General features: G+C 32.5%; 2 protein-coding genes across 5 annotated transcripts; both read left to right on the top strand.

The window, feature by feature from the left end:
* The first annotated feature begins 7 nt into the window (after positions 1 to 7).
* LOC144851555 (uncharacterized) lies at positions 8 to 3957 on the top strand. Of its 2 annotated transcripts, XR_013614191.1 has the most exons (5): positions 8 to 253; positions 830 to 1056; positions 2057 to 2214; positions 2629 to 3037; positions 3082 to 3957. XR_013614191.1 is itself a non-coding variant. In XM_078709079.1 (4 exons), the coding sequence occupies exons 1-4, from the start codon at positions 82 to 84 to the stop codon at positions 2831 to 2833; spliced, it is 762 nt and encodes a 253-aa protein (XP_078565205.1). In that variant the 5' UTR covers positions 8 to 81; the 3' UTR covers positions 2834 to 3957. The 2 variants fall into 2 exon arrangements, 1 of the variants encoding a protein (XP_078565205.1); XM_078709079.1 differs by having other exon boundaries at positions 2629 to 3957.
* Positions 3958 to 6232: 2275 nt separating this feature from the next.
* On the top strand, positions 6233 to 22431 carry LOC144851685 (ERO1-like protein beta). 3 transcript variants are annotated; one of them, XM_078709264.1, is made up of 16 exons: positions 6233 to 6419; positions 7073 to 7192; positions 10120 to 10203; positions 10293 to 10340; positions 10697 to 10786; positions 14933 to 15098; positions 15606 to 15726; positions 17717 to 17772; positions 18275 to 18292; positions 20102 to 20194; positions 20455 to 20643; positions 20994 to 21118; positions 21237 to 21323; positions 21803 to 21921; positions 22143 to 22276; positions 22417 to 22431. In XM_078709264.1, exons 1-15 carry the CDS (start codon positions 6291 to 6293, stop codon positions 22237 to 22239), a joined length of 1542 nt encoding a protein of 513 aa, XP_078565390.1. In that variant the 5' UTR covers positions 6233 to 6290; the 3' UTR covers positions 22240 to 22276; positions 22417 to 22431. The 3 variants fall into 3 exon arrangements, with proteins under 3 accessions (XP_078565390.1, XP_078565389.1, XP_078565392.1); XM_078709263.1 differs by lacking the exon at positions 22417 to 22431 and having other exon boundaries at positions 22143 to 22330; XM_078709266.1 differs by lacking the exons at positions 18275 to 18292; positions 22417 to 22431 and having other exon boundaries at positions 22143 to 22330.
* Positions 22432 to 23355: the final 924 nt, after the last annotated feature.

Raw genomic sequence — 23355 nt, forward strand, 5'->3', positions numbered from 1 at the left:
AAACAAAACAAAACTCCTCTCCATGCTTTCTCTCGCGGGGCTTTCCCTTTCCTCTCTCTTATTTCATGTTACCATTTCAAAATGGCAAATGAACTAGTTTTAAGTGTCGGTTGTGTAGCAGAAGTATTAGGATTATGTGCAATAGTTATAATTGTGGTGGTGGGTAACAAAGCCGGTGGTTTCGGCTCCTATCCAAGTTTCAACTATCATCCACTTTTCATGACGCTAGGCTTCGTATTCTTATTTGGCCAAGGTAAGTGCACGTGGAATTTGCTTTGTTTGAAGTCCGATTGGCGTGAAATGGGTAGATGACCTTGGGCCTAGCTAGGCAGTGAGGGGATTGGACGAAAGTTTTGCTAGCCGTCATAAACATTCGTATTCGCTGGATCTGTAAGGGGTAGCTTGTTGTCTTATGTTTTTAAACAGCCATACATAAATGATATAATAAATAAATTGTTTTGTATTTTGTAATAAAAAAAAAGTGACTGATCAATGTGCATTTATTAAAAAGTATTAATGACAAATTATCTTTATTGTTTGACCTCTAATCTATTTATAATGCACAATTGTGAATTCAGACCAGAGTACAGAAAAAGTCTTTCATACCATTACGTTTTTAAAAGCAGAAATAATATGGAGTGCGCAATTGTAATCATAATCATATATTTATAATTTTTAAAAATATAAATATTATGGTAATAGTAAATACAAAACTATATATATATAACTATAAATATAAACTTGAGACTGCATTCAATAAATAATTGATTTGAAATAATCATTTTTTTTTTAATTTAAAAAAAAATCAGATCTATCTTTTTTTTCATAGGTATCCTGTCATTCCAAGTCATTAAATTCTTCAATTTTCAAATACCCCGTACAGTCGAGAAGCTGATTCATTTCGGAACGATGTCGATGGGCTGTATGTTGATGATGATTGGCTGGGCTTGTGCTGACAGCAGAGAAAACTCGGAGTTGTTTACGCATTTGACAGATTACAATGGCTCGCCTCACTGTAGCATTGGACTTGCTGCAATTATCGTGTTCGGTCTCCAGGTTCGTGCAACGAGAAATTTGACAGAGCAGGGGCGGACGCAGGGGTGTTGCCCCAGTTGCCCGGGCAACACCCTTAATTTCATACTAAATGTTTTTTTCTGCCACTAAATTAAAATTTAGATCCCACTTCATCATAGGCATATATTAACCATATTAACGTCGTTATAGAAGTCCAGTGTTGGAAGAGTCTATATGTAAATTGACTGACTGCAGCGTAAAATTAACCGCGCACAATTTAACGACGTTCGTGGTTTTTTTTTTATTCATTTCTCTACGTCCGTAAAATTAGGCCGAATTTCCGTAGTAATTACAAACCTGTGGCGTAAATGCTTGGTTTCTATTATGGCCCTGGACGCTTGGGCAACCCCCTTAAAATAGTCCTGCGACCGCCCCTGCAGAGCATGACAAAATTAGGCCATGTTTTACAATGTACAGCAGCTGTCTCAGGTTTACTTGATGCTGAATGCATTCTGCTACGCTTACCTGGGTGGTTCAGCGAACCTAATAAATTTGTACACTATTTAAACTGCCCTACAATCAACATTTCCCATTTACTCTAGGACGATAGAAATTGATGATAAATCTTACATAAAACAAAAGAAATTAGAAAGTTTTTTGTTTTAGAACTATAGGATAACCATTTATGCTGTCTTTGATAAAAATAATATTTTTTTAAATCCAATCAAATGACGTCATGATCAATAAAAACAATGAAATCGTTGTATTGGCACGATATTATTGCTATTACTAGTCACTTGATTGGACCTGTGAAAATATAATTTTCATCAAAGGAAGCATAAATGGTTATCGTATAGTTATATAGGATGAAAACCTTTTAGATTTTGTTTTTTGTATGAAAAATGCATATTTAACTATTTATCATCAATCGTTATCGTCCTAGTGTAAATGGGCTTTTACAGGATCAACTCTGCATTTTTAGTTGGTGTCAGTGTGAAAAGCGTATTAGATTTTTTTTAATTATCAGATTTTTATTTTGCAGGGTTTGGTTGGGTTCACCTTTTTTCTCTTCCCAAAATGTGGATCACCATTACTGAGATCAAAGGTCGTTAAAGTTCATCGGTTGATTGGATTGTTTTCATTTTTAATGGCCGTCATCGCAGCCATGATGGGAGCAACGGAGATGGCGCTGCTGCAGTCGTATGTGTACTTTCTAATTTTTTGTCTCAGTTAAATTATTCCACCAAACCCTTCCACAAAAATATGTATAAAAAAGTTGGGAATTTTGGCCACTAAATTGTATACAAGATGGCTGATAATGTTCAAATTTCATATGTATATGTCTCTCTTGTATATATGATTGCATTATTATACGGGTATGGATATTGTCATTTATCCAGGTAGTATTAAGTTTGCACAAATGTGATGTGTCCATATATGGACATGATGGTATCATATCACTACCATATTTAGACACATCTCACAGTTTTTTGTCACATACACTTTGATAGTGTAGACAGATCATTGAATCTTTTCATGTCATACATTTAGAAAAAATATTTATACATACACTTAATTGAGTAAAATACCTATACATAATCATTGTCTTTATAGGTTGAATGACTCCATGTCATCAGTCAGATCTCTCCTGGCCCTCTACGTTTCTTGTGTCCTACTGTTTGCGTTATCGGTATTAACAATTCACCTTCGACCTCTGTTGGCCACCGTCGATGAACAGAAAAACTACTCAAATATGGAATTAGTGGCAGACGACGAGATGTCAGAAATGGTAATAACCGAAAATACTGAGAATTGCTAAATTAATATTGTCTAAACATTTTTTCTACACTTATAATATTAAACTTGTTTTATTTAAACTAAAATAATTTAATAACTAAATTAAGCTTATGGCTAATAATACAGGCATCACATTTGATATATATGTGACACTATATCAAGGATTTTGCCTATGATAATATACAAATTATAGATGCAGTAATTAATTAAAATGGGCTAGATCATTGTGTAGTAAGCCTACAATATGTAATGGGGCCCAAATAGTGGCAGAGATATAATTCAGAAACATAATATAGCAGGTAAGAGTGAAATTACATTGTAATTGTAATTGAACAATACAAATTACATTGTAATTGCAATTGAACAAATATAAATTACAATTGTAATTTCACTCTTCCCTGGCTATAGCATTTTCAAATTCAACATGATAAATATTAACTTTTAATGTAAAATATTGAATTCAGTACTTTTTAAGTAAAATTACTTTTCTTTGTGTGTGTGTGATGTGGTATTTCACTAATATTTTATTTTTATACAGTCCATCCAAGAAAATAATTTAATTAAAACTTTAAAGAATGTGTGAGTGTTTAGTAAAGGTACACTTTTAATCTCCCTTTAGATGTCTATTTTTATATTTCATTTTGCCAAACGTAAAAATAAATAAAAAATTGAATAAACAATAGTAATAAAAGTGGTGTATGAGGGGGATGCCCCCCCCCCCTCCCCATCTCTGGGAAATAAATGTTTTAACACTATGACCAACCCCTATTCAGGGGGTCACCCCTGTATTAAGGAGACACGTTGTTCGATCCTCTTAATGAGTTCTACTTTAAGGCCGGTGCACACCGAACGCGAAGCAGCGAATTTCGCGTTAAAAAGTGACGCACGCGGCAGGCGACGGACGCTTCCAGTGTGAACATACAATCGAACAGGAACGATAGTCGATTTTCAACTTTAGAGACACTATTGATAACAAGTAAAACTCCAAAACACGTATACAGTACAGTCTCCATAACGCAATAATTTTGAATTCATTGGTGTTTAAATATTGTATTGTTGAATAATATTTGATCTACAATTTGGTATTGTTTATTGTATTTCTTTTATGGTTTATTACGTAATAAAGTCACGTGATTGTAATATGAACCCTTTCTTGGTGTACTACATTATGTCATACTTTTTATCAGTAACATTTAACAATTAACATTAGTTGTTAGGCCTACATCGTTGTTCAAGATATTTTGTTTTCGTGTAGTATAGTAATGTTTCCGGTTTCGATGTGCCTAAAGCTCTGTCCACACTATCAAACTTTATGTGACAACAAAAATGTGATGTGCCCAAATATGGTGGTGATATGCACAAATATGGTAGTCATATGACATCATATCTATATATGGGCACATCACATGTTTTTGTCACATAAAGTTTGATAGTGTGAACAGAGCTTTAGTCACATCGAAATCGGAAACATAACATCGTTTTTATACGCGCGACATCATACTCTTTGGTTTTTAACTTATTTTCCCCCGGTATTTTTCCCTGTGTATTTTTCTTCGATGACATTAGACCCGGGACCATACGCTGGGATGCACAGGATGCTTAATGTTAATATAGTTATTGAGGAAAACTATGAACAAACACCACTATTTTCCCAGAACAGTACTTTCCCATGAAACGAATAGAATGAAGGAAAAACAATATATGCTTTTAAACACTATGATCATGCCAACCCAGAGAATACTGACTTTGTTGGGTGCGCCGAAGATCGGAATATTCGGGATTTGCCAATGGGAAAAAGGTTCCGGCGGGAACGGGGAGGGATAACCATCAAAAGGAAATCTACCGAAGGCGATCGACGTACCCGGAGCCGGCTCTCGAACTTTCTGTTACCTACAGGTAGGCATATATAACCACGACAAAATAAAATAGGATATATAGGTGTACATTTTGTTTATTACCTTAATTGAGAAAAGCCACGTATCTTTTCTGGACAGTTTTTCAAAGCATAATTACAATATGAAAAAATCCCCCTGTGTAGAAAAAAGAATCCCTGTAAAAATTCTGGTTACGGGCGCGCTTAAGCATTCATGTCTTCGTTTCGTTTTCACGATTCCTTTCAGCTAGTTTTTCCACACACCACCACCAGTCGATTTGTTTTTGTATCGCACCTACAGGATCACGTCAATGTGTTGTCCAATACCATTAAAACACGTTACTTATCGATTATCCGATTATGGCTATATGCAGAGATCGAATATCAAACTATACCATCAACTGATTTGTGTATGGTGAAAACAACATATTAAAGTGAGTGTAAGTATGACTCTTGTTTATTTTGCTAAATATTATTATATTATTCGTTAGTTGCATGTTTAGTATTATAAGTACCCATAGGTCCCTTGTATAAATGCAATATTGTTGTAACTAAAAACGTGGATTCTTAAAGATGTATTGACCCCTGAAAAATAATTTTTTACATTTTTATTGTTGAATTATGCCATTTTAATGTCACTAATAGTTATCCACTTTTACCGAAAATTTGGTTTGAACAAAAATGTATTTACCTTAAAAAACTGTAATTTAAAGCAAAAAATGGTCAAATTGGCTGCCAGCCAATTAATTTTTAGTTGAATTTAATCATTAATTATGTTATTTTATAAGAGAAAACAGTCCTTTTTTCGTTTTTTTTTTCTATGGAAGTGATTAACTTTATTAAACTACAAAATAACCTATTCATAGTCTGGTTTAATTAATCTTCATTTTTCATGTTTTTGGGGGACAATACATCTTTTTTAAATTGGTTTGTAACAAATGCAATTAAATAAGAATTGATGAACTTGCATTATCTGGTATGATTGGCATCTCCTAGCTTGAAGAAGGTCATCCGAAAAACGTTAATATTGTTCGTTTTTATTTAAAATTGTAATCCATATGGCTAAGTATTAGAGTCTAATAGATACCGCCATAATAATGTGTTGTTTTTTTTTTCACTCCTAGTTGAAAACCGACGGTTTTCCGACGGCATTATTATGTGCGACATGTGGTATAGATTTTTTATTTGTTATGATATGGACTTTGTTCTGAAATAAAAGGGAATTGAATTGAATTGAAAAGTGATATCCCCCAAGAAGCCATGCATCTGAGCTTGTGGTCCCTCCACTTCAAACTCGAGTGTCACACATGCCTAAAAATTGTTTACATTATATTATGAGCATCATCACCATCAACTTCATCCTTATTATTATTTTTATAAGTATTATATATAATTTTTAATTTTTAATAAAAAGATATACTTTTTTTTTTGTAGCAAAACGAATTGTTGCCGAAATCAAACGTGTAAACGCGTTTACTTCAAGTGTTGACGCATATCTCCCGTTAGCTCAGTTCTCTGCTGTCAAAACAAGTTCAAGTTACGGCTGCTTTGCTTTCATCGGTGGGATCTTGCCTGTTGTTTTGTAGATGTTTTTAAGGGAAACAACATGAGAGTTGTCCTCTGTTGGATGATCTTTTACTCTTTAATAGTATCAACAAACAGCTTTAATCAAATACCAGCGTTTTCCGCTACAGGGAAAGAGTCAGAAGCGCCAGGAAGCACCTGTTTCTGTCAGGTACGTGGTGCTTTTTGTGCTTGCGGCCTAGCTAGGCCTAGGCTAGCGAACGCTAGGCCGGCCCAGCTAGCAGAGCTGACGTGTAGCAGACGACCACACTGTCACTGAGGTGGTGTACGTGCTAGTCAGCTGAGAGACAATGAATTCCCGTACAAACAACAACCCAGAAAAAGGAAGGCCTCTTAACATTGTCATTGATTTCTACCTCTTTCTTGCTACCAAACAGTGATCGTTTGTTATAAATAAATTGTTGTTTTTTGTTAATAAATTGTCAATTGATAAACTGTGTTATGTATATAATATAGGCTAGTTTGCTATTTTATTTCATTGTAAAAAGTATTTCATTGATAAAGTTAAAGATGTATTGTTCCACCTGTGACATTAAAATGGCATTCATATTCAACAAAAACATTAACAATTAATTATTTTTCAGGGGGACAATATATTTTTAATATAAAACTTGATTCCAAGGCAAATTACTGAACATTCACAATGAAAATATAAGCAAAAATCTAAAGCAAAACATAAAACAGCCAGAAATAAGTCTCAAGCTTTCAGAAAACACTATTCCATAATCATATATAAATGTAATATGACAAATTACAGAAAAAGATGACTAATGAAGTGTTGTGATAAAATCTTTTTATTTGCAGTTGTCTGGAACGGTTGATGATTGCGATTGTGAGGTTCAGTCTGTAGACAGTTTTAACAACTACAAAATATACCCTGTTCTGAGAAGCCTATTGGAATCCGACTACTTCAAATATTATAAGGTAAGGCCTCTTATGGGCCTTTTCAGACCTACAGAGTTATGGTTTTTAGTAAGGGCTTATTCAGACCTACAGAGTTATTGTTTTTAGTAAGGGCTTATTCAGACCTACAGAGTTATTGTTTTTAGTGAGGTATAATGGCCTTTTCAGACCTACAGAATTATGGTTTTTAGTAAGGGCTTTTTCAGACCTACAGAGTTATTGTTTTTAGTGAGGTATAATGGCTTTTTCAGACCAACGCTACAAAGTTATGGTTTTTAGTAAGGTATAATTAAGGGCCTTTTCAGACCTACAGAATTATGGTTTTTAGTAAGGTATGGGCCTTTTCAGACCTACAGAGTTAAGGTTTTTAGTAAGGTATATTAACTATAAGGGCCTTTTCAGACCTACAGAATTATGGTTTTTAGTAAGGTATAATGGCCTTTTCAGACCTACAGAGTTATGGTTTTTAGTATTGGTATAATGGCTTTTTCAGACCTACAGAATTATGGTTTTTAGTAAGGTATAAGGACCTTTTCAGACCTACAGAGTTATGGTTTTTAGTAAGGGCTTGTTCAGACCTACAGAGCTGTGGTTTTTAGTATGGTATAAGGGCCTTTTCAGACCTACAGAGTTATGGTTTTTAGTAAGGGCTTGTTCAGACCTACAGAGCTGTGGTTTTTAGTAAGGGCCTTTTCAGACCTACAAACAGTAGTTATGGTTTTTATTAAGGTGTAAGTTCCTGTTCAGACCTACAAAGTCATAGTTTTGTATGCGATACCAGATATTTCTCTCAAATCAGAAATACATTCAATATCCTGTCTGTGCGCTTAGCCTCATGGTCAACCATACCACACCTAGTTTCCATAAATAATTATTACCTTGATTTTGATTATTACATAGTTAAAAGCATGGAGGTATAAAAATGATACCTCCATTAAATACCTCACAATGAAAGTTATCACCATTCATTGCTGATGATTGATTGATTGATTGATTGAACCAGGTAAGACTAAGAGTGAATTATTCACTCTTCCCTGATTGAACTAATTAAAGATACTGTAGGCCTACTGTTGACTAATGAATAAAGCAATCTAGAATGTGATTGGTTACTTAATATTTCATACTATATTAGTTTTTAATATTACCATTTATGCTTTGTTTATTCAATGTAAACATGGTAAGTAAACATTTTATAAACTGATAAAACACTCTTCATTTTATTACCACCATTATCATAATATTGTGTTATTGTCACTTCTTTTTATTGGTAATAAAAACTACAAACAAATGAATATAAAGGTTATTGAATTCAATTTAAATACAAAATAATAAATACTTTTAGTTACTATAGACCGTATAAACTAGACTAGACTAAACTGTGACTAGTGCTTCAAATACTGTCTATATTTCATTAGTCCATTGGACACAAAGTTATATAGCTTTGTTCAGACTGCCTTATGTCTGAGGTAAAGTTAAGCTCTGTCTACACTATCAAACTAGTTTAGGGCACATCACACAAAAAAAGTGTGATGTACCCAAATATGGTGGTGATATGCCCAAATATGGTAGTGATATGACATCATCATGTCCAAAGTTTAATATTGTAGACAAAGCTTTACTGTACTCTCGAATGAGGGGCAATAATATATTATGTTTTAACACTACACCCAAATTCCTAGTAAAGGGGCACCCTATTAATGGAACGCTTTATTGGGTACCAAAAGTGTCCCCATAATAGAGGGTCTATTAGTATTTAATGTGGAGACTGCACAACTAATAATTGTCAGTATTTCTATCTCATTTGTTGACTTTCAGTTGAACAATACATTTATGGTGCCATCTTCTGTCTATGCCAACCATATTGAGGCAATTTGATTGTGAAAATATGTGTGAACGTGTGTTGACAGTAATTTGAATTTAATATTTAAATTAAACATACGTTCCAGATTGTTTCATATTCTCAATATGGCATATCTAATTTCATATCTGCATTTACAGTAAAAGCCTAATAATAGCTAAAACGACTTGATGATTGGCCATGTTAATGAGATGCTGATGATACTGATACTGGTATCTTTGTATACATCATTATTCATAATTGAGTTGTGATACATTGTGTTACTGTTTAAATATTTGAGTCATTTTAAAGTGCTTCTTATTAAGTGTCTGTATCCTACTATAATGCTCAGTTCCCAAAAATGTTGTGCCCAAAAGGGTGATTAAGTAAAATTACCGTTTACACTACAGCATATTCTATTTGTATTGCCTGTATTTTTATAGCCTAAAGTTCCTGGTACTGTATCTATAATTTGTACAGTATCATAGGTAATTCATGTGATACAGTATCCCATATTTAACACACGTGACACCTGTATCATAGCCTACTGTATAAGCTTAACCTTAACATATACAGACTACAGATACATATCAAATTGTATTATAGAATTTGCCCATGATTTAATGATAAATTTTTTCCTCAATGTAAAATCTGTTAAGTAGGCTCTAATGTTCAAATTGCGAAAGTTAAAGCAGAGACCTTGCTAGTTGAGTACTAACCAACATGATGATGATGCAAATGGTTTACCCCTTCAAAAATTCTGTCTATTGCATCATATGTTTCATATCTTTGACGCCGACTATGAAATTGCTAAGAAAACATATTAAGGCTTTCAGTAATTTAGTTTCTAATGCTCTGTCTACACTATTATCAAACTTTATGACGTGACAAAAAATGTTATCATATCACTACCATATTTATTGCATCACTACCATATTTTGGCACATCACACTTTTTTTTTGTCAAACTAGTTTGATAGTAAAATATAATAGTTAATTATATCTCAACCGTAATAGTAATAGTAAATAACGATTATTTTATTTACTAGTTTGATAGTGTAGACAGAACTTGATACTAAAAATAAACTAATGATTATTATATTATGTTTTAGGTAAACCTGATTAAGGAGTGTCCGTTTTGGAGCGACAATTCAAAGTGTAAGAAAGAACAATGTAAGGTTTCTCCATGCAAAGAGGTATGTCTTTATTTCCAATGTGGTCCTTATATCATTTAAAAATATTTTTACTTTTTATATACTAAATAGTACTTTTTTTTAATTTTCAGGAAGATGTACCTTGTGGATTGAGGACTAATTTAAATAAACAAAACAATGTGAGTTTCTATTTTTAGTAAGAAATTGTTAAACTTTTATCTGATAATATGTAAGGCTTTTTTCTTGTGGATAGGGCTAAAGTCCAGTACCCCATATTATCCCTGGTACAGACACTTAGGGATGAGTTTACCCCAACCTTGATTTCTGAAAAACAAGTCAACTCTATGATGTGAAGATGGGGAACAACACAATCATTGATTGATGATCTATGATCTACAATGACCGATTTACCTTTAAAAAAAATTCTTTTGAATACCTTGTCCCCTCCTCTCCCACCCCCTCCCCATACAAAAAATCTGTGTGTTGGTGGTCATCTCGTTCTCATTTCATTTGATATTGTTGTACGTTTCAATAGAGTGAACCTAAAAAATGTGCCTGTGTTAAAGATGATGCAGTTTGTATAAGCAAATGTAAAGGAAATTTAGGCAGAACAACAAGTAATGCGGTAAGTTCATTTATTGTTTTAGTAAAAATATAAAATATGATTACCAAGTTTTTTTTCCTGTGCACACCTTTCCACTTATTAAATGTGTTGTGTTTTAAAGTAAACAACTGATAGAAGATGTATCTCCTTTGAGACTCCCTTTCTTTCTCCCCCTCCCTTGGATCCCCTTATCAATCATGTATTTATGATTTCTGCTTTACACGTCCACCTTGTGGCCAGGGTAAAGCTACTGCCAGTAGACGCATGCTCCAGTTCCTCTACTACAAGGCACGCCACAGTTAAAACAAAAAGTTAAAAAGTACACTAAATTATGAATGAACTTTGTAGTTAGAAAAAGTTTACACATTACATTTTAATACACACTTTATTAGACATTACTCACATTTATATCATAAATACTATTTCTATTATTTAATGAAAAAGACATACAAAATAAGAATTATAGTTATTATACACTTGATTATCACTAAGATCAACAGCTTAGCCATCATTTGGACGGCTAGACATGATTTAGGACGGTCAAATTTTAGCAAGGTGGCTTAGACGGCCTAGAGCCTACAGGCCCAGCCTAAGCTTAAGGCATTTCAATATTAAACTCAATAAATGTTTTTTTTAAACCGTTATATTTCAAATACTTAGTCTCAGTTCATGTCACCTTTAATTTGGACGCCCTACTTTATTTTTTTGCCTAAACTACTGATTAAGATACAAAAACTTTTTTCTTTATTATATATATATATATATAATTTGTTATTGCACGCATCAATATGATCGGAATTGTACTGGGAAGGTTTAAACTAAATTCACTATTAATATATTAACCACCTTTTCATGGATTATACACAATATATTAATGCTAAAAATATGTTTCTCTATCCAAAACATTTTGGTATTTAACTGAAGTCTAGATAGTGTTTTCAGATGAATTCTAGATTCCAAAACTCTATATGGCATATGTACACAAAATATCAGTACTCAACTAAAAATCTTTTACTGCTAATAGTCACATATAATTATAGATAATAGTAATATCAGATAAAAATTCAAAAACTTAATACACAAAATAACAGTGCTATAAATAATCTATACTACTAATAGTGAAAAACATAGTAATGTTTGTTTAACATTATGACAATAGGGGCTATATACATTTTGATAAATAACTGACGTTTTAGAACAATATATTATTAACAAAACTTTATTATACACAAAATAACAGTGCTAAAAATATGTTATTCTAAGCATTTTGAGTATATGCTGAAGTCTTGTTAGTTTTAGATTATGTATTATTAAGACTAGTATTTTTATTTCCTAACATTTTCATTAACTGAAGTAATAGTAATGTTTGTTGAACATTATGACAATAGTGGCTATATACATTTTGATAAATAACTGACGTTTTAGAACGATATTATTTCTATTAACAAAACTTTATTATACACAAAATAACATACTAAAAATATGTTATTCTAAGCATTTTGAGTATATGCTGAAGTCTTGTTAGTTTTAGATTATGTATTATTAAGACTAGTATTTTTATTTCCTAACATTTTCATTAACTGAAGTAATAGTAATGTTTGTTGAACATTATGACAATAGTGGCTATATACATTTTGATAAATAACTGACGTTTTAGAACGATATTATTTCTATTAACAAAACTTTATTATACACAAAATAACATACTAAAAATATGTTATTCTAAGCATTTTGAGTATATGCTGAAGTCTTGTTAGTTTTAGATTATGTATTATTAAGACTAGTATTTTTATTTCCTAACATTTTCATTAACTGAAGTCGGAATTGTGACAAATATATTGTGTACAGAAACGGATTAACAGTGAAGCTTAATAATAAGAAATTTAAACAATAAATAATAAGATTTTCACCAAAATCAATGGACGTGAACTTGTTGGACAGAAATAAAATAAAGATGGGAAACCAACAGATGATGTAGGCAGAGCCTATGGCCAGAAACACCTTGAGAGTTTTAGCATGAGGAGATACCGGTTTAGAAGATGACGGTAGATGAGAAACGGATGCTCGCTGTTTACGAAGTTCGTTGATAATTCGTGAATATACAAATATAATTGTAGATATAGTAAACAAAACACATACACCGTGAAGGACGTTTATAATATGAAATAACACATCATCAATGCCTGACGTACAGAAAAAAATATTGTCTTCACTCTCTGATCCTCTCATTAGTGGAGTCATAGGACTAAGAAGTATTGCTATAACCCACGTAGAAATCATTATTGTATACGTATGTTTCTTTGTATATTTTCCGTTAAACCAGTATGGTTTCATTATTGCGACGTAGCGTTCTATCGATATGAATGCTAAGTTTATTGACGAGGCATCGGCCATCATCCATAGTACACCGTACATGATACAGAAGAAATCTAAATTAAAATCAAAGAGTTTGGTAAGTATGATAGTTATCAGAAATTGTGAACAAGCTAGAGCGTCAGCCATTGATTGGTTAAAAATCAGTAATCGTGTACTACTACAGATAGACGTAACACGAAGAATCACGATGAGAACTACGACGTTGATGACGAGGCCAAGACCAGAAAGCCCGCAACCGACGTTGATCGCAATCCAAGCATCGTCTGTAAAGTTCAACCCCATTTTGTTTCCTTTCTCTGTATTTTAAAATCTTCAAAGTTAGATGAATATTGCCGGATGAGCGTTGTTTTGTTTGCGTCTCTGTGTTGTCGATTCCCAAGCAAGATGTTCCAATCACTATCGATAAGATAATATTGAAATGCAAAATTTTATCGTAAGAATGTTGATGACAATATGATGATATGGACTGATTTTCCACATTATATATATGAAATCAATTGAATATGTACCTCAATTATATAATTTAATAGATCTAATATGCTTTAATAGATCCAATACTTACATAGATCTAAAACATTCCAATTATTCACTTATTAATAGTAGATCCAATACTTTAATAGATTTAAAACATCAGATGGTATGTCCACTTTCTGATTGTCCAACTATACTGCATTAAGACATGAACACATCAATTGAATACCTCAATTATATAATTAATGCTTCCAATTATTTACTTATTAATATTAGATTCAATAATTGAATAAATAGGTCTAAGAAGTCAGATTATTTGAATAGATCCAAGATCTAAAAAAAGATGTTAGTCGAAATGGAGAACACTTATTCACGTTAAATTGTAAAATAGGATTAATAAAGCAAATTAAATATTTATCTTGCGTTTAATATAAATGACATCCATATCAATTTGATGGATATATAATTGATATTACATTTAAAAAGCATTTTTTTGATTTATATGACATTTAAGACATGAAAAGCATAATATTTTAATAGCTTTAATGTGCCACTTAGATTATTAGCAGAATCAATTGCCAACCATTTTCACTGCAGAGAAACACAAAAGTTCTTAATAGCAATCAATGAAAGTTAGATCACTATTAATTTGGCAGAACAATAAAGCTTTTAAAATATATTACGTAATGTTTAAAATGAATTGATTGATTGTATTTTTATGCGATTATTCCAATTTATAGAATATTCATAGTCACTTACGGGTTTAATAATCCCGCTTAGTTTTCAACTGCGTTTAAGTAGATGGCGTTGTGTAAGCCCATTAAAAAAAATTCTTTTTCATAATGTTTTAAATGAGATAGGAATTTCACTGAGCCCTACAGTATAAAAAAAAAAATGATTTTCATGATTGATAACCATTTATAACAAAAATCCCTTTTGCCATAAGTACTGTATAAGTCAATTTTGGTGAATTTCTTCGGTCTTTCACAGGCAAATTTATTCGTCAGTGAAACGTCAGTTTATTCCTATTCATATTCACATTTCCAAATCTCCTTTATGTTTTTTGCTTCAGCGAAATTAGTAGTTTGAATGTTTTCTACATTTTACAAATGGAAAAATAAATGGCACAACCACCAACCACAATCACTCAGGAGCATGCAATCGCAAATTGTAGTACGAAATAAAAGGGTAGTACGATTTTTTTCTTTTGCTAGTGACGTTCGATTTGTTCAAATGAGTTCGTTAATGGAACCCCGCCTTTAACAATTTGAATAAACTAATGTAGCGTGACTTTTTTAAAAGTTGTTTTTTATTTTGCAGTATTCTAAAGAAGCAAATGAGAAATGCTCGTCAGAATGTATAGTTGAAACTGATGAAGAACAACGTTTAGGGGCGTTGGACAGCAGTATAAGCAACAAAAGTCTAGAGGCTTTCAAATCATGGCGGGTACATGACGACGCTAAACATGACTTCTGTGTTCGTGAAGGTAATGTGGGCTCTTTCCCCACCCTCACCATTCCAAATTGTATATAATAGGTGATTATAAACGTTAGGAGTGGTTACGACAGTGTAACTGTAATCCATAGCGGAATAAAGTTTATAATTTGAATATGTATTGGCTCTGTACATCCAATTGAGTTGAGCAATTTTGAGTGTGTTTTAATATTAAAAATGTACTGTATTGTCTCATAAAAACATGAAAATTACTTTGAATAAGCCATTTTGCATTTTTAACAAAAGTAACACTTCGATAGGAAAAAAATGAACAAAATAAATGATTTCAGATTTAAGAACTACAAATAAATGGTTGAATTGAACCAAACTGGCAGACAATTTGACTATTACTTTGCTTTAAATTACAGCTTTTTCAGGTAAATCATTTAGGTATCCTAAATAAAATGGCCTATTGAGCAAAAAAAAAAAATGTTCTAAAATTTATTTTTCAGGGGGACAAATATATCTTTAATAATAGTTTGTTAATTTTGATTTGCAGATGAATCTTCTGAGCATGCTCAGTTTTATGACTTGACGATCAACCCTGAGAGATACACTGGTTACAAAGGCAAGGCAGCTCATCGCATATGGAACAATATATATAAGGAAAATTGCTTTAAGTAGGTCAAAAGAAATATATACCGTATATTCTCAGGTATAATCCCACTTCTGGTTTAATCCCACCCCTACTTTATGTCTGATTTCACAAACAGGCATATGCCCGGGTATAGTCCCAGTATTAACTTTTGGTCTGGATGTAGGCCTCTCTCTAGCCAGTTCAGATGAGTTTTTACAATAAATGCTTTAACAATAATTTTTTCCTAGTTCTTGTAATTTCTTGTTCTAAGGGGGAGATTATACCAGAGGATATACGGTATATATTATTTGAATGATATATTGTTTTATTGTGATGAAGATTACACAGTAAAATTATAGAGTAATATATTGTTACTGCAGCATCTATGATAAAATTACTGCAGGAATAGTTTATCTTTTTCTTTAATATAAAAAATTCTATAAATTGTCTGCATTCCATTAAGCTTGGTTGGCCTGTAGTAGAAAGCTCATGGAAATACTGCGATCTGACCAATCACAAGGGACAGTTCATATTATCCACCGTTTGTGATTGGCCTAAGTAATTGTGTTCCATCCTTAGTGGCAACTAAGCTTTAGAAGGCTAGTATGATTTAGAAAGGTACTTACATCAAAGAGCATTAACTTCAAGTGTCCAACCATTCAACTGAGATCGTACCAGCTCTATCAATATTTCTGTATTACTTGACTTTTAAACAAGATGCCTTATGTAACACCACATATAACTCTTATATATTAAATACATTGACAGTCTTCTGATAACAGAATGAAGTTCCATTCAGAGAGAAGAACAATTTATGTGATAGGAAAATAATAGAAAAATGATGCCTAAAGATGATTGGTTTATAACTAAAAGTTTATGACAAAAGACAGGAAAAGGTGTGAACAATTAGCTAAATCTTTGCTTAAGTCAGCGGTAAAATGAAGATGTCAGTTTTTAACCTAAAACAATAGTGCTGATGTCATCAAGGAAGCTTGTGAACAACAGCTTGTTGTTGGAGAAGTGTTAATTAACAAAAAAAACAAAAAATTGGCAGATGTTGATTAATATTACAAACCTTGGCATTTAAAGATGTATTGTCCCCCAAAAACATGAAAAATAAAGATTAATAAAAGCAGACTTTGAATAGATTATTTTGTAGTTTTAATAAAGTTAATCACTTTCGTAGAAAAAAAACCCGAAAAAAAACTATTTTCACTTATAAAATGACAAAATAAATGTTTAAAAGTCAACCAAAATCCCATTGGCTGCCAGCCAATTTTTGCTTTAAATTACATTTTTTTAGGTAACATTTTCTTTTCGATCCACTTTTTGGTCAAAGTGGATAACTATTATGTGACATTAAAATGGCATATTCAACAACAAAAATTGTAAGAATTATTTTTTCAGGGGATAATAGATAGGTGAAATAAAAGGTGAAATTAATCCAAAATGAAGAAGAAAAGCAGACATAACTAATTTAATGAGTAGTAATCTGTCTGTTTGGAGTTGGGATGAGTTCCAAAATTACCTGAATTTGAATAAACTTGAAACTTGGAAAAAAATAAAAATAACTGATAAAAAGTAAATCAAAAGCATCAGCTTATATTTTCAAAGTCACTTTCTGTAATAAATTCTAGTTCCTTGAGTTTTTCGTTTCAGCGAAAATTAGTTGTTTGTGTAATTTTGCAAAAATTGCAAAACAAAAACCAATTTAAATCAGATTCTTCAAGGATTATTTTACAGTATCATGGATAAATCGAATAAAAGTTTATTTTAGAACAGTAGGTGTATAAACATTCGGATGGGATGTAAAGCCGTTGGTCCCGTGTACTTAACAGTGCACATTAAAGAACTTGATACACTATTCGAAAAGAGTAGGGGATTGTCTAATGTGCTGATGGTAGGCGCTGCACTGCTGGGCCTAATCCGAATTTCCTCAGTTTCCAGTTAAGCTTGAGGACAAATATAAATACTTTTACCTTTATACAGTGTACTAATGTATACTACTATTTCCCCTTTTTTTATCTTTACAGGCCTGATCCACTAACAGCTGGTTATCAAAACTTTCTCACCTCAAAGTCTCTTGGCGGTAAGGCCATTTCTTGTTTGTATTTTACTTTGTAAACTAATAGTTTTATTTTTTTATTTCTCAGGTTTTGTCTTTTAGAAATTGCACTCCTCAACAAAAAAAAAATTATGATGATAAAAAGTTTAGTGTCTCATTTAAATCAAAAACATCAGCTTATATTCTCAATGTCGCTCAATTTTTCAAATTAGACTAGTTCCTTGATTTAGTCGAAATACACATTTTCACACACTTCTTTTATGAATCAATTTCTAAAGTTTTCTTAAGAATATGAGTGCAAGATTTGGCAACTTTAATATTTCAATTTTTCCCTTTAAGAATTTATAAGATATTAGACATTTTAAAACATTTTTTTTCACAATAACCTTCACTCCATTCCCCTTTGAAAGTTTAAATGTGGTTTTCTATAATGTTTTTTTTAAAATAAATTTTGACTTTGATTTTCTGAATAAACTCACCCATTTAACGATTTTGACTTTCTTTTTCCACCTTTCCCTTCCACAAGATCCCAAGTATCTAGCAGGTAACCCAAAGTGCATGCTACTGTACCATGTCGCATTTTCCTTTAATCGTTGGAATGCAATTTTTATTTTAAATTTATTATTTTGCACATTACCGTATATGACCAAGTATAATGTCATGTTCAAGTATAAACCCACCCGCTAATTTTATCTAAATTCTTTGATAATCCATTGTTAATGTAATCCAAGTATAGTCCCACCCAACAAAATGTTGTATAACCAGGCCTCCTGACATGACTATACTTACTTATATACGGTATTAGTTGAGATTTATTGTAGTTGTATAGTATAATGGTATATTTTTAAAGTGTTTTTGATATATAGTATATTCCTTAATATTAAGTAAACTTTTTTAACCAAGTGTCCCTTTAATTGGATTTGTTTTGATGGAGGATGGTTTAAAGTGGGCTTACGTCGACACGAAACTCAACGCAATTCAGTTTCAAATAGTACTGAGCTTATGTCGACTTTTTGATCAACTGAACGCAACTGATGTGCAAACGCAAGTTTGAACACAGCGTTAGATTAAATGACTCCTTTCTTTTCTTTTTTTATCATCATAAAGTGTAAAGCCTTGCCTACACTATCAAACTAGTTTGAAAAAAGAAGTGTGATGTGCCCAAATATGGTAGTGATATGCCATCATCATATGCGTACATCACATTTTTTTGTCACATAAAGTTTGATAGTGTAGACAGAGTGTTACTATGCCTTAAAGCTGGGTTGTAGCAAGCCCACATTCAGCCGGTTCAGCCAAAGTTGCAGTATGTTGTGTCTCTAAACATAGTGTTCTTATTATATATGAAATCTAGAAGGTCATGTTATTTGTACAGTATTGTAATTGTTAATTAAAGGTGGATTGTCCCCCAAAAACATGAAAAATGAAGATTAATTAAATTGACTTTGAATAGGTTATTTTGTAGTTTTAATAAAGTTAATCAGTTCCACAGGGAAAAAAAAATATGTTTTCACTTATAAAATGACAAAATAAATAGTTAAATCAACCAAAAACCCTTGGCTGGCAGCCAACTTGACTATTTTTTGCTTTAAATTAAAGTTTTTTCAGGGAAATAATTTTTTTTTAGATCTGATTTTTTATCAAAGTGAATAACTATTATGTGACATTAAAATGGCATATTCAACAAAGAAGTTTTCATTAATAATTTTTTTCAGGGGGACAATACATCTTTAAACCTACCTGGTCATTTAAGATTGTAGCTGTTTTAACATGGAACTACTCTACTGTATACAATTAGCTCCATGGTTTTACTTTATGCTATGATTATTTCTTTTATATGATTTAATAACATGTGTCCTATTGTCTTCTCTTCTCCACTTGATTTTCTTGTATTTAATTGGTTGTGAATTAATGTGAAAATGTAAGTTTGTCAGTGAAAAACATGTTTATAATATTTATGTGTCCCTTGTTTCATTTCCCTTAATAGGAGTGTACTGTCCTAAATGAGTGGGTCCACTGTATATATTTATTTGACCCAACAAATTGTCCCATTGATAGAGGTGTCCTCTGACAAGGGTTGTCTGTAGCGGTAAAACATATAATGCCAATCGTTTAATTTCACATGAGAGTGTCCACTTAATAGGGGTGTCCTAAAGGAGCGGGTTCCACTGTATACATTATATATTATTTGACCCAACAAATTGTCCCATTGATAGAGGTGTCCTCTGACAAGGGTTGTAGCGGTAAAACATATAGTGCCAATCGTTGTGTCAGCGTAATAGGGGTGTCCTAAAGGAGTGGGTTCCACTGTGTACATTATATATTATTTGTACTATAATTATTCTGCCTTTAGGTCTTTGTCTTGAGAAGCGAGTATTCTATCGGTTAATATCAGGACTTCACAGCAGCATCAACATTCATCTATGTGCAAAATATCTACTGGCACGTAAGTAAAAGTTTTCTTGATTGGCCGGTTGGTCAGCGCAATTTCCAGGGACCTAGGGGTTCATATTCCTAGAATATTGTTACCTGAGCCCCAACCGCTGTTGGTCCAGCTGGGTGGTTGGGCCGCAACTTGGTCCTGGAAACTGGATCCTAGGCTGCGGAATAACAAGTTTGCAGAGTGCTGGGCAGTCGTAAATCACTTGTTATCTAGTGTATGCAAGAATCCTGTAAACAAATCATAACAAATCAACTCTTTTTCAGCTGGAGATGGAGCGTTTACAAGAGATATGTGGGGTCAAAATGCCATGGAATTTCAGCGTCGATTTTCACCAGAAAAGACGAACGAAGAAGGTCCATTGCGACTGAAAAACTTATATTTCACATATTTAGTTGTTTTACGCGCCATTGCAAAAGCATCGCCGTATTTTAAACAAGAAATCTTTTATACAGGTAATTATATAAAATTAATGAACAAATACGCTGAGATTACTCACTTGCGGGAATTACCCGAACTTATATGACCAGATTCCTCCATAACTTTGCCATTGTGACAGCCAGTTCCTCTCTCTGCATACCACTATCCGTCTCTAGTACATCAATGTATGTGAGTGCTGTCTTCATTGTTTGGCTGCCACATCAGCACATCTGCAATGATTTCTTGTTTATTGCAAAGACAGTGTCCAGCAAATGTCTTCTTATTGTTTCTGTTATTTTTGGTATGGCCAAAGACTAAGTACTGAGATACTGGGATTAACTTGCTATAAAAACTTGTAATTGTTAATGTTACCAAAATATTTCAGGTCAGGAAGAACAAGATGCGGAACTTCAGAAGGTTGTTATGCAAATCGCAAAGTTAGCGGAAAAGTTTCCAAACCATTTCAATGAAAGTGCTATGTTTATGGGAAAGAAAGCTAGCAGTCTTAAGGTAAATCATCACAACATTTTATATATCTGTCCTTCGGATGGGACATAAAGCCGTTGCACAAAAAATGGATGTCGTAAATTTAGAACTTAATTATTATTAATAAATTTTTTTTTAATAGGAGGAATTTAGAATACATTTTTGGAATATATCTCGTATTATGGATTGTGTTGACTGTACTAAGTGCAGGCTGTGGGGAAAACTACAGGTATGAGCACAATCTACACACAGTTGTTGCACGGAGAAAGTGGCACGCCATATTGAGAGTCTCCGAGCTTTACTCCAGAAGATGGTAGTGGCCTAAACGTTGAGACATTCTCAAAACAGTCTTCCTTCTAAGAATACACGGTGTACCGCAAACCTAACTTTATATTATTACCATTTACAAATTACAAATGTATATTTTAAAGATATATTGACCCCTGCAAAAGTAATTGTTAAACATTTTGATTAATATGCAATTTTAATGCCACAATAATAGTTATTCACTTTGACCAAAAATTGGATCACCAAATAAAATATACTGAAAAAACTAATTTAAAGCAAAAAAAAAAAAAAGGTTTTATGGTTAAATTTTGCTTTTTAATAAAGAAAATCATTAAGTCTAATTTCATAAATCTTTAATTTTCAAGATTTTGGGAGACACTTCATCTTTAAACATTGTTTTATGTATGCTTTTTTTTTCAGGTCCAAGGACTTGGAACAGCTCTTAAAATATTGTTCTCGGAAAAAAAGATAGGGAAACCAGGCAGCTCATTTATACTGAAACGAAATGAAATTGTCGCCTTATTTAATGGATTTGGCGCGTAAGTATAAGTGGCACAGAGGATGTAATATCAGGCAGATATCTATCACTATCATCATCATCATTATCATCATCATCATTATCATCATCATTATCATCATCATATTAATCATCATCATCATTATCATCGTCATCATTATTATCATCATCATCATCTATTCCATTCCAGCCACAGAAAGTGGTATTGTTGCTTAGAATTGTTTATTCATTTCTTCTTTTCAGATTATCATACAGCGTAAATCAAATTGAAGAATTTAAAAGATTAACAAGAAGTCCTGATAAAGACAAACCTAGAGACAATTCAAATGGGTCCTGGTAAAGATACAGTGGATTACAGCATAGGACCATGTTTTGGCCTGGGGTGGGGGTTGTTGTCACTTTAGACTGGGGTAGCATGGGGTTTGTTGTCATTTATGGTCCAGGGTGGGGATTGTTATCACTTTGGCCTGGGGTGGGGTTTATTGTCACTTTGGCCTGGGGTGGGGTTTATTGTTACTTTGGCCTGGGGTGGGGTTTGTTGTCACTCTGGCCAGGGTGGGATTATTGTCACTGTGGCCTGGGGTGGTATTAAAGAATTTGCTTTTTTTATATTAAGGAATTGCAATATCCTGTTTTCTTCTATTTTCCCAGCAAATATGAATATTTTGGTTAAACCTCTGTGTACACTATCAAACTAGTTTGACAAACATGTGTGATGTTCCATATATGGTAGTGATATGACATCATCTTATCTATATATGGGCACATCACATTTTTTGATCAGCTTGATAGTGTGACAGAGCTTTACAAATTGGACATTTTTATATATCGTATTTAGGTGTTAATAATAGTATGATGATTATTATAGTATTTTTAATATTTTTTAATATCTTAAATTTTTGATTTATAATATTTTTTGGTAAATTTAAAAAAAACCATTGGTGAATCTCAAGGCCCTATGGCTGCATTTGAATTTGAACATTTCAGGCTAGGTATAAAGTGGTCCTGAAGACGTCCCCTTAATAGAGGTTCTACTGTTTCAAACCCAAAGCCATAGCAAATACTTGTACTTAATATGTGCATATTTTGTTTTATTCTAAACTGGTTATTTACTTAATTTTGAATAATTATTTACAATATCATATTACAATATTCTTAATAAAGTAATAATAATTAAATTTGCATACAATGAATTTACAAAAATAGAATTTAATTTTAAAGATATTTAAGAATTTTCTTCTACAAAAAAATATTTTAACTACATTAATATTTGTGGATTAAAATGAATTGTTAGCATGTGTATGATAATGCAGGTGCTATTCTACTGTGGATAGTGCTATCAACTTTGACTTGAATGTACCATGGGTCCCACACTGGTCTTATGGTTTGTCCGTGTCCAGAAAAGATTGATCCTCGGTTCCTTCAGAGGTGTTATCTTTTTGCCATATATAAATGT

Source organism: Antedon bifida, chromosome 9 (genome assembly GCF_963402885.1).
Source record: "Antedon bifida chromosome 9, ecAntBifi1.1, whole genome shotgun sequence".
NCBI classification, from domain to species: Eukaryota; Metazoa; Echinodermata; class Crinoidea; order Comatulida; family Antedonidae; genus Antedon; species Antedon bifida.

Bases quoted from the DNA above. Each gene is read 5' to 3' on its own strand.
- LOC144851555 (XM_078709079.1), top strand. From the start codon at position 82: ATGGCAAATGAACTAGTTTTAAGTGTCGGTTGTGTAGCAGAAGTATTA. The intron at 254-829 runs GTAAGTGCACGT...TTTTTTTCATAG, and splicing joins CGTATTCTTATTTGGCCAAG to GTATCCTGTCATTCCAAGTC. The intron at 1,057-2,056 runs GTTCGTGCAACG...TTTATTTTGCAG, and splicing joins TTATCGTGTTCGGTCTCCAG to GGTTTGGTTGGGTTCACCTT.
- LOC144851685 (XM_078709264.1), top strand. From the start codon at position 6,291: ATGAGAGTTGTCCTCTGTTGGATGATCTTTTACTCTTTAATAGTATCA. The intron at 10,204-10,292 runs GTATGTCTTTAT...TTTAATTTTCAG, and splicing joins AGGTTTCTCCATGCAAAGAG to GAAGATGTACCTTGTGGATT. The intron at 20,644-20,993 runs GTAATTATATAA...AAAATATTTCAG, and splicing joins ACAAGAAATCTTTTATACAG to GTCAGGAAGAACAAGATGCG.